Source organism: Bufo gargarizans, chromosome 1 (assembly GCF_014858855.1).
Source record: "Bufo gargarizans isolate SCDJY-AF-19 chromosome 1, ASM1485885v1, whole genome shotgun sequence".
Classification (NCBI taxonomy): domain Eukaryota; kingdom Metazoa; phylum Chordata; class Amphibia; order Anura; family Bufonidae; genus Bufo; species Bufo gargarizans.
The window spans coordinates 18,264,485-18,275,920 of NC_058080.1; the positions used below are offsets into that span (position 1 = coordinate 18,264,485).

The 11,436-nt window shown below is 44.0% G+C and overlaps 1 protein-coding gene across 1 annotated transcript; it reads right to left on the reverse strand.

Annotated features, from left to right (window-relative positions):
- Window positions 1-616: 616 nt before the first annotated feature.
- LOC122922082 (vomeronasal type-2 receptor 26-like) lies at window positions 617-10,450 on the reverse strand. The gene is made up of 2 exons (XM_044272578.1): window positions 10,417-10,450; window positions 617-1,497 (listed from the first exon to the last, which is right to left on the reverse strand). Exons 1-2 carry the CDS (start codon window positions 10,448-10,450, stop codon window positions 617-619), a joined length of 915 nt encoding a protein of 304 aa, XP_044128513.1.
- Between the last annotated feature and the right edge of the window lie 986 nt (window positions 10,451-11,436).

Genomic DNA, 11,436 nt, shown 5'->3' on the forward strand with positions numbered 1-11,436 from the left:
GAGTCCCATTCACTTCTATGGAACCAGGGCTGCTTGAAAATCACAGAATATAGAAAAATCTGCAATTTTTAATGAACACAGAAATGATGTGTGAAAACTGTGTACAGAGACCCAGTAAAAGGAATCGTTTTGTGATGGGACTTCTCCGCCCTCCTCTTCCTCCTTGCTCTAGCCTGCTCTTAGATATATCTTTGGATCTTTTCATTCTCTTTTTTAAGCAGTTTTAGCCTTTTTTCTGTAGCATTCATCCAGAAATGCATATCATAACCCCCTTTTCAGGTGAACCACTGCTGCAACTGTAATCTAGTAAATCTCTCTACCCTAGATACTAATGTCAGAGGCATTGACCCCTCACCTTCATTAAACTATCAGAGGAGTTTGTAATACAGTAAGTAGAAAATATTTCATTTCTATTTCTTTTTGTCTAAACCCGAGGTGTTTTATAGTCAGAAAAATATGGTACATTTATCAAAAGAATGAATAAGATACAACGCATTCTTGTATTTAATGGTCATGCAATTCTGTATTTTAATTAACTATTTATCTAATATAAACCATTATTTTATTTATTTATTTATATATTCATTTATTTGTATTGAGGACATTTCTCTAAAAATTACCGTTTACTGCTCACTTCGGGCTTTACCAGAATATTATAACATTTAGGTAAAAACATGCAGCTCAATATTCCACCTCCTGAGGACAAAATGGCAAATATCTCTACGATGACCATGTTCTTCCCTGAACTGCTCAGATAGGCTGGGATGGCGCAGATCCAGACACTGCAGAACACCAGCATGCTGAAGGTGATGAACTTCGCTTCATTATAGATGTCAGGTAATGTCCTCACCATAAAAGCCAGAACAAAACTCAAAGCCGCCAGAAACCCCATATAACCCAACATGAGGAAAAAAGCCAAGATGGAACCTTCATTACACTGGAGGATGATCTTCCCAGGATAATCCAGGTTTAGTTCTTGATATGGAGGAGAAACTGACAACCAGATAACTGCATTGAGGACCTGAATAGAAGAACAGACAAACACTACAGAATAAGGAAGCTTAACTCCCACACACTTTCTCCAGGAGCTGTCAGGTCTGGTGGCCTTGAATGCTATGCAGACTATGATGGTCTTGGCCAGGACAGAAGACACAGCTACAGTAAAGAAGATCCCAAAGCAGATTTGTCGTAGCATGCAGGTTATATCCACTGGACGACCGATGAATAGAAACACGCAGAGTAAGCTGAACATGAGAGAGGTCAGTAGAATGAAGCTGAGGTTCTGGTTATTGGCTCTGACAATGGGAGATTTCTGGACTAAAGTGAATATTCCAATTATAAAGGAAGTTATAAGAGCAAGTAATATGGAGATGATGGAAAAGACTACAGCAAGAACATCAGTCTCATAGGAGAAAAACTCATCATCTCTGACGACACATTTGTTTTTAGACTCGTTTGGCCATTCGTGATCAGGACATCTCTGGCAATTTTCAGTGTCTATGAAAAAGTAAAACACAAATTAAAAAGAATCATCTCTTCATGCATCCAAAATTGGAGATTTTTTCTAAAAGTTTAATACAAATTTGTTTTACTGCAACACTTTGTCAAGGTGTTCTCTCACTGATTATATACTATTTATTATTAGATGTGCTAACCAGTTTGTAACCAACCGGGTTCATTTTGAACTTTCAGAAATTTAGTTTGGCAGCCAAAACCAAAGCTTTTCTGGCTAATTTTGGAGCATCACCATTTCACTGCACATATCAGCGGGAAAATGCATTAGGGAAGAAGAAGAAGGATTTTCACATAACCCTAAAAGAAATTGTGCAGGAGGGGTTCCCCTAATTGGCTCACAGATTGACAGCCAATTAGTACTGCAGCAGGCAAGGGAGTGCCCTTGCAGAACGAGTAGAACATCATTCTGTGTTGGGCTGGGAATGAGGTTGGATGGGTATGTGCATTGTCTGCAAAAAAACCATCTTAGGGGCAGTGTCCAGTCACAATCAAGCTTCTATTCTAGTGTCAGGGACTGTGAAGGTAAAGTCTAGAAAAAGCAATTGTGTACAATAGGAAAAGACAGGGGAAGCTGTCAGCTGGGGAGAGAGAAGTCATATACACAATTAGCACGTAGTTTGCACTCAGTCCCAACATCTTGGGTTATCATCTATATAATGTTAATGAATGTTGAATGCCAAATATTATAAAACATTTTCACATATGTCAATAAAATATATAATTATATCTAACTTATAACTAGAGATGAGCAAATTTCTTAAAAATTAAATTCGGACGGTTCGCCAAATTTCCCCAAAAAGATTTGATTCAATCAAAATTTATTTATGATAATTCATGTTAAAAAAAACTGCTATTTCTGAGCTGCTGAGAGCCTGTATAGTGGTGTAGAACACAGTGTCTTGCAGAAACATGCATAGGGAGTCTGCTGTGGTAGTGAAACAGTACTGTGTCAGTATGACATGTAGATGACAGGCATCACTGCACACATTACTCATTTGGTCAGTTACGGGGCCAAAACTGACCAAATAACTCACGTGTGAACTCAGCCTTACAAGTCAATGTTAGCATCAGGTATAAAGAACCGTTCAGTGGCCAAAGATTCTACTAAAGAGTGAGATTGCACTCCTTTTACACTGTCTTCAGCTGATTCCACATAGATTTCTACAGAAGCTGTTCTTGTACACGCTGAGACAAGTAGTGTCCCCCTGACAGATTGAAGAGGGTGTCAGCAGTAAGTTTGTGTTGACATCACTGTTGGTTTTGCCCTTCTTCTCATCCGTCATAAGAACAACCCCCAAAAAATGTATCTTGTCTTTTGAGCATCCCCCTTCACACAGTCTGGATTTGCTTTGTAATCCATCAGTATTGGATCCAAAACAGAGATGACACATAAATGGAATATTTGCATGTCTTCAAAATTTTGTACCCACTCCTGTTCTTGGCTTCCAAATAATGATCTAATCCTGATGCATAATAGGGACTGTGTGATACAGGCCTTAAAGCTGCTTCAAAGCCAGGATCTGTTGTGTTTCTCACTTTTCCGTCCTTCATACATAGAAGGGTAAAATAAATGGTGATGTCAACAAGCCCAAACAGGGACAATAGCGGCCCAGTAACAGAATGGTGAGGTGGCAACAGCATGAGGAGTCAACAAAGTGCTCCAGTCACAGAGTGGTGAGGGTGGCAAAAGCATGAGGTGTCTACACAGTGGCCCAGTGACAGAGTAGTGAGGTGGGAGGCAAAACCAGTGGCAGTAACAGCACAAGATGGTGGGTGGCAGTAGGAGCACATGGCAGTGATAAAGATGCCCTCAATTGGGGCTGATTACGTTTGATCTACTGCTCCAAATTAATAGTAACCCAAGAGTTTTACGTGCACGGAAGAAAATAACTATGACACACACAAAGCAAATTCTTGTTAATTACAGGAAGTACAGCAGTTTATATAGACATCAAAGAGGCATGTGGCATTGTTACATTGGCTGAAATATGAAAATAAGACAAGAGATAACACTTGGTATCTGCCCATTGTGCATTGTATTACTAACTTTGGTATGTGAACTATGTAACTATCTAACTACAGGCGCCATCTTGTAATGGAGTTCCCTAACAGCAGAAAAAGCATATATGATGTAGCAAGGTGGCGTGTTCTCTTGGGTAGGATGGAACCTTTATGCTCTGGAGAAGATAAGGTTGTTGTCTGAGAGCTAAAGTATGTGGGAGCTTTCTTAGCTGAATTCAAAGAATGTAGTCCACATTTCTATCAGTCCCTCCTTGGACCTCATTCTTTCCCTAACGAAAGCCTAGCACATCTGTCCCCATGCTTCAAATCCTCTTCGCCAGCTTCCATGACAACCTAGTGTAGTGTATAGACTCCCATGACACTGGACTTAGCCTGGGAAAGTCAGATGTCAGTCCCTATCGCCGATGATCTCCTGGTGGCGTCATAAGCAGGGGATGACCAACAGAACAGAGTGGACCTTGTCCCCCATCCTCATGGAGGACTCCCATCCTTATGGATGTCTCCCACGAGCATCTCTGGGGTAGCCTGGGGGACTTTGAACAAAAACCTCCTAATGCAGGGGATGACACAAAAAACTATTAACACAAATAGCAAAATTAAAGATAAAATTTAGGAATAGGAAGTAAGTCCTTTTAGGACATTCATGACTTGGTCATTGATTAGTGTGAACATAAGAACTATCAATACAGGGAGTCTTTGGGCTATACTGGGTCACTGGGCTAGAAGTATCAGACTGTAACAACTTTGTTCTTCCTTTTGCACACCTCTTCCCCAGCCTAGAAATCTGATTTTACTATCACAATAAGAATCCATATTATTTTAGTCAGGATCAGCAGTCACACAAGGGGGAACAAGAAACATCCTTTCAAGTCTCCCAACTCAATGCTTTCTTGAAATGACTCAAATTATGCTTTCCTTCAAGCTTCGCTGATGTGCTTGTGGTCAAGAACACTTGGAATGGACCCTAAAACCAGGATTTGAGGACAGGACTTTTCTAATGTGTCTTTTTACCACCACCCAAAATCCAGACACAAGTGGTGGGTTTCTAGTGCTTCATCAACATCTGGAAGTGAAGCAAAAAAATCTATCAGCAGCAAGTATGTTGCATCTGGGTGTGGCATCCTGACTGATATACGCTTGATTCATCTTCACAAAGTTCAGTCTCTCCACATTTTGGGTGGAAAGGGGAGTTCTCCTTGGGGTAACTATGCCCCCAGCCTTACTAAACACCCACTATGATGCCACACTACTGGCCAGGCAGAAAAGCTTGTCCAGGACAAACTCGACCGGTTGCGGCGACAAATCAAGTTTGCCTGCCCAGTAGTCCAGTGGATCTTCTATAAGGGATGGCAGGGTTCAGTCCAAGTATGCCACAACCTGCAGTGCTCATTAGAGACTATAGACTTACGTTTATGCTGATGGAGCTAGTACTGCTTCTGCCCTCCTCCCGTGAGCGCAGAGGGCCCCACCAGTCAGACCTTTTTGAGGATGGGAGATGGTGCATATAGGCAGCGGCCAACTGACTACATAAGATGTCTCGATATTAGTTCAGTTTATCCTCCCTCTTAGCGGGTGTATAAAGGGGTCTAACATGGTGAGGGTCTAACATGGAAGAGATCCAGTTGTCATTCCTCTGCCGAATTCTGACAATTTGGCTGTCACTACGCAAGCATACGAGCATGCATTGGGCCTTTTGCCCAAGGGACTCGAAGGGAGTCCCTGCCTTCATGTCCACTGCATACTGCCACTATGTCTCGGGGTCATCTGCCTGGTCTTACTCATCGCCCTCTACCTCCTCCTGCTCCTCATCTCCTGTTACTTGTTCATAAAAGCAACCCATTTCTGTATACATTGCTTGAGCTTGAATGTCCTCCTCCAGTTCAGCCCCCACAAAGCCAAGGTGGCCATGAGATGTAGGTGCCACGTCTCCTGTCCCCTGGCCAGACAGATTTAGCAACATCTGTTCCAGAACATATAGCAGTGGAATGATGTTGTTCATCCTGGAGTCCTGGCGACTGAAAAATAAAGTTGCCTCCTCAAGGGGACTGAGCAAACGACAGATGTCATGCATGAGCTGCCACTGGCTAACGTCAAAGTTACACAGGGGAGTGCTCCTGTCTGCCTGCATCATCAAGAAATCATTTATAGCCTTCCTCTGTTCATATAGTCAGTCCAACATGTGGATGGTGGAGTTCCAACCGGTGGAAACGACACATATCAGGCGATGTTGGGAAATTCCATTGTGCCTTTGCAGCTGAAGAAGGGTGTTCTTTGCAGTGTAAGAGTGGCTGAAGTGCATGCACAGTTTCCTGGCCATTTTCAGGATGTCTTGCAGATGGGTAGAAGACTTCAGGAACCACTTTACAACCAGATTAACCACATGTGCAATGCGGGTTGCAGGGTCAGCCCTCCTTGACACAGCACCGATACAATGGTCTTCCTGTTGTCAGTGACGATTGTTCCGATCTTAAGTTGGCGAGGAGACAGCCTTTGATTTCTTGATGGAGGAAATGGAGCAGTTGTTCCCCTGTGTGACTCCTTTTGCCCAGGCAAACTAGGAACAGAACAGAGTGACAACGCTGTGCCCTGCACATGTGGCGTGCTGCAGGATCATTCCGAATTGTTCCTGCAGTGGCGGCTAAGAAAAAGGTGGAGGATGAGGAGGCAGAGGAGGACATTGGTGCAGGACCCACAGCTTGAGACTTTGGAACCGGCTGTGCCATCACCTTCCCAAGTTGCTGGTGTGGCTGGCCAGGAACCACATTTACCCAGTGGGCCGTAAAGAACATATATTGCCCATGACCATTGTTATAGCTCCACACGTTCAACATACGGTATGTGTGCAGGGCTGGTACTGCCTTTTTGGAGAAATGATAATGGCTTTGAACTCTCCACCTTGGCTCGGCACAAGCCATCTGTTTTCTGAAAGGTGCAGAGTCCACCACATGGAAAGGGAGAGACTGTAGTACAGCAACTTGGCCAGGAGCACATTCAGCTTCTGGGCTGTAGGATGAGTGCACGCATACTGTTATCTATTTGCAATCGCCTCTGTGATCGATTCCTGATGAAATGAGTGATGAGAAGGAGGAGCAGGAACATCAGGACCGGAAGATGATGGGAAGGAAACACAGCTCCCTTCTGCTGAGGTAGTGGATCGTTGACTTGCGGAAGAGGAGTGTGGGCCACTGGGTGATGCATCTGTTGCTGCCCCAGGATGTACCACTACATTAGAACCATGGTTTTCCCAGGCCACATTATGGTGACGCTGCATGTGTTGACGCAGGGCCGCGGTGCAAACATTAGCCCCCTGGCCACGCTTCAACTGTTGCCCACAGATTCTACAAATGGCCATCCTGACATCCTCCGGCAGCTTGATGAAAAGCTATACTGTAAAGTATGGAATTTTCCCCCCACCACTCCATGCTGACTGCCTGCTACCGCTACCTTCGTGAACCCATGCCTTGCTACTTCTTTCTGGACAGGTAGGCTCCTGTGCAGCAGGTGGTCTACCGTGGGCACGTTTGGCTCCCGACCTCCCACTGCTGCCACCCTGCTGACTCACGGCCACCCTACCACCCTGTTGGCTCAGCTGCAGCCTCACATGCAAGCTGCAATCCTCTTTTACTTCTTGAGCAGAAGGAAAATAAAATGAAAGAGGCAGTTTCAGGATAGGTGTGGGCACAGAGATTGTTCCCAGGCCATGCTAACAAGTCGGTGGTGTCAGAGGAACCAACAGACTCCAGGCTGGAAGTCTGATGTCACTTGCGACAAAGTCTGAGTGAACCATTCAAGGACTACTGCGTTAATGGTCAAGACATGACCACTAGATAACACAGGCAGCTCAGGCCTGTCACTGCGGCTACTGCTGACACAACCCCCTGCTTCTTCTGCTGCTACTTCTGCCTTCTCCAGAAACATTTTGCCAACTGCCAGTTCCCTTAGAAGGGCCTGTCACCTGTATGTTCAATGTACTGTAAATTAAAATAAACTACAATGGGAAAAGGGCAATATTATCAGGCCACAAATTCATCCCAAAAGCAATGATGAATGGACATATTTTATATATCTAAAATAAACACACTCCAAAACTGGTTGTATCAGACTGCAAATTCACCCCAAAAGCAAGGATTAATAAAAGTACTTTTATATATGAAATAAACACACCCCAAAGCTGGTTGTATCAGACTGAAAATTCACCCCAAAAGCAATGATGAGTGGACGTACTTTTAAATATTTAAAATAAATACACTCTAAAATTGGTTGTATCAGACAGAACTTTTAACCCAATAATAGATGCTAGGATAACTGCAATTGCTGTTTAAAACAACATAAAATCTGTAGTAATAGATCACTTTTAGTAACCCCAATTAGTGCAGCAAGGTGTAATAGAATAGCTCCTATTACCCAGGCTTTACACTCTCCTATTGATCCCTGCTCTCTCCCTACCATGTGTATTTTCTAAACACTGTCCCTAGTGCCTGCAACTTCTCTCCCTGCACTAAGTTCACTGTAAAATTGTGAATACTGGGCAATGTAGAGGCTTCACAGGGGCTGTGACTTCACAGGGGCTGGCTATCTGCTGACTGGGTGTCTGCATGGCATTGTGGGTGCTCCCTCATTCCCTGGCTTCTTACTTTCACTTTGTAACACGTGTAGCAGCCATTTCAGATAAAAATTTGATTTGTCAACTTCGATTCGTTCATCTCTACTTAGAACAATAACCAGAAGGGGCCTAGCTATATACTGAAATGAATAAAATGCTCACATGGACCTATAATAGTATAATTTCAATTCTGTATCATATGTGGCTCATGAATAGTCAGTGTATCCAAATGCCTGCATCTGCTTGTGTGATCTCCTTAGCAGACAGAAGTGGTTGTGAAAGCGCCCACATGTGCGTTGTGCACGCTGAAGAGACACCGCTGGGATCGCGGCTGAGGGTGACTGCTGGTAACTCCCTTAGGCAGGTCGGCACTTTCACAGGAGATGGTAAGGCGCACAAGAGCAAACCATAAAACAATCCTTGTTGATTAATTTCCTGGGTGAGAACAGAAGCACTAAATGAGACTGCGTTATTTTGTATATTATGACTTTCTTGCAGCATCACAACCACTTCTGTCTGCTAAGGAGATCACACAAGCAGATGCAGACAGTTGGATACACTGACTGTTCATGAGTCACATATGTAAAGTAGAACTGGCTTAGTTGCCATAACAACCAATCAGATTCCACCTTCCATATACAAAGTAGCTGAGGGTTTACATCTTAGAGTGATGATAACAGGAAATTCTAAACCAAAATCTGTGTTGATGCATCTCCAAGAACTTCAAGTGTTGGTATGATTGCAGGGGTTAAATAATCACATTGTAGGTAGAAAAATTGTCCTTTTACAATAGAGAAAGCATTTTTCGGAATCTGCATATTTTAACGCACAAAATGCATGAGGTCCAAATCTGTTAGTGGTGCCGATACTGCATTATTTACAACTTTAATTGTCAGTAGCAATGTCGTCAGTGTGTTAGTGGAAAGGGAAGGACATTGTATTGAGCCTTCTGTCTCTACATTCAAATAAAACAGAGTTGCAAACTGTACCATGTGTGAATGTGTACTTTCATGTCCAAATATGTCTGGGATACTGAAAGGTTCCAAACCAAAGACACAGAACCAGAATGTAGGTAGTAGCAGCACCAGCTATCTGGCCAGAAGTAGCAGTAGTAGGCCGCAGTTGCCTGAGGAGAAAGCGGATTACATTATGGATTGGATGGCTCACTCCTTCTCTCAGTTGCAGCACAATTATGTGGAGCAGATTTATGAGTCTAACAGCAATCAGTGGAGCCACAGCATTCCTCCTTCTCCTTCTTGCAGCCCCAGAGAAGGCTTTCAGTGGAGTCCTCTCAGTCTTTACTGCCGCTTCCTAGTGGGGTGCCTTCCTTTTTCCTAAGTAGTGGCATGGAGAGTCAAAGAGCCCCCCATGATATTTCACAGTGTTGTTAAAGTGACAGGGAGGGTGAGTACTCCAATGACAATTGTGTGTTGGACAGGACCGGGAGCCGGATCAGGGTGCTAAGAAGGAGGAGGAGGCAACATCAGAGCAAGAGAATTATGGCAGCAGTAGCAATAAAGAGCAAAGGTGACATACTTCCTGAAGAACATCCAGAGTCATGTCTGCTTTGGGGTCTGGTGTGCCACTAACACTGAGGGTGCATTAGGACCGCAAGTCTCCCACAATTTCTCTCTACGCTGCTGGAAGACAGAAGTATTGCCCTGTGCAAGCTCTGCAAGAACAAGATGTTGGCAGGCAAACACAAACATAGTCACCACAGCTCATTTGAACCACATGAAGTGGCATCACTCCATCCCATGGGCAAACCAAGATGCCAACCAGCGGCAGCCAGATGGCATACGCAAACAGTATAGTTTCTTTCACATCTTAGTCCTTGCTTTTTGCTTCTTCCACTTAGACTCCTGCTCTACTCCACCGTCCGCCATCAATAATGAAATGCGTGGCTAGGAAACAATTTATCTGGTGTACAAGATTAATTACCACTTGGCCAAGTTGCTGGCAGTACAGTCACTGCTGTACCATTTAATCAAGTTTACTACCTCTCTGGAAGTCACCTCAGCGCTATTATCTCTCTCAAAAAGACATTCTTTCCTTGTTCTCCCACATGGCAGACAATATGGGCTACTTCCTGCATTCTCAATGTACGGCAAGGTTCACGCCACTGTGGACACCTGGAGGAGCTGTTATGGGCAGGGATAGTATGTCTTTCATGACCTACTGGGTCAATGTTTTTTTCTGCAGTGGTGTGGCAGCACCCTGGCAACATGGTCAGGTCCTTTTGTCCCCTCACGATTGTGTCAGTCTGGATCCCACACCAGGAACATTCTTCTTCTTCACTTCTTCCTCCATGGTCACACTCCCTTTCTTATCAGCAGCAGGGCACAATGTCACTCCCACTTAGCCTAGGGAAGAGTAGTCACACTGGCGAACAGTTACTAAAGTGCATCAAGCAGTAAACATACCATTGGCTGTTACCCCTCCAACTCCAACTGGACAAGGTGGTCGGCGACAATGGGCGCAACATGCTGGCCGCCCTAAACACATGCTCCCTGTATGGCACACGTCATTAACTTTGTCATGCAACACTTTTCAAATAAGTACACTGGCATGCACAGAGTGCTGGCAAATAGAGATGAGCACATTTCTCAAAAATTTGATTCGGCCGATTCCCCGAATTAAAAAAATACATTTGGTTCAATCTGAATTTATTTGTGGCAAATTGTGTTTAAAAAACAGCTATTTTCTGGCTGCAGAGAGCCTTTATAGTAGTGTAGAACACCGTGCCTTGAAGTAACACGCATAGGGAGTCTGCTATGGTAGTGAAATAATACTGTGAATCAGTTTGACATGAAGATGACAGGCGTCACTCTTAGACTCACTGCACACTCCTTTTACACAGTCGGCAACTGATCCCACATAGATGTCTACAGAATCTGTTCTATTAAACGCTTATACAAGTAGAGCCCCCCCCCCCCCCCCGACAGAGTGGAGAGGGTGTCAGCAGTAAGTTTGTGTTCACGTCACTGATTATTTTGCCCTTCATCTGATCCGTCAGAACAATAACCCCCAAAAACCAGATCCTGTCTGTGGAGCATCCACCTTTACTCGGTCAGCATTTGGTCAGTAATCCATCAGTATTGCTAAAGCCCAAAAAAAGTGGAGTGGATCCAAAACAGAGATGACATGTGACTGGAATATTTGCTTGTCTTCTGTGTTTTGTACCCACTCCTGCTTTTGGCTACCAAATCATAAGCCAATTCTGATGCAACATATGAGCCATGTCATGCAGGCCTTACAGCTGTTACATAGACAGTATCCATTGTGCTTCTCATTTG

Excerpts from the sequence above, each read along its gene's own strand:
- LOC122922082 (XM_044272578.1), bottom strand. The coding sequence starts at position 10,450 with ATGGAGGAAGAAGTGAAGAAGAAGAATGTTCCTG. Across the intron at positions 1,498-10,416 it reads GAAGAAGAAGAATGTTCCTG|ACACTGAAAATTGCCAGAGA; the intron begins GTGTGGGATCCA and ends ACTTTTTCATAG.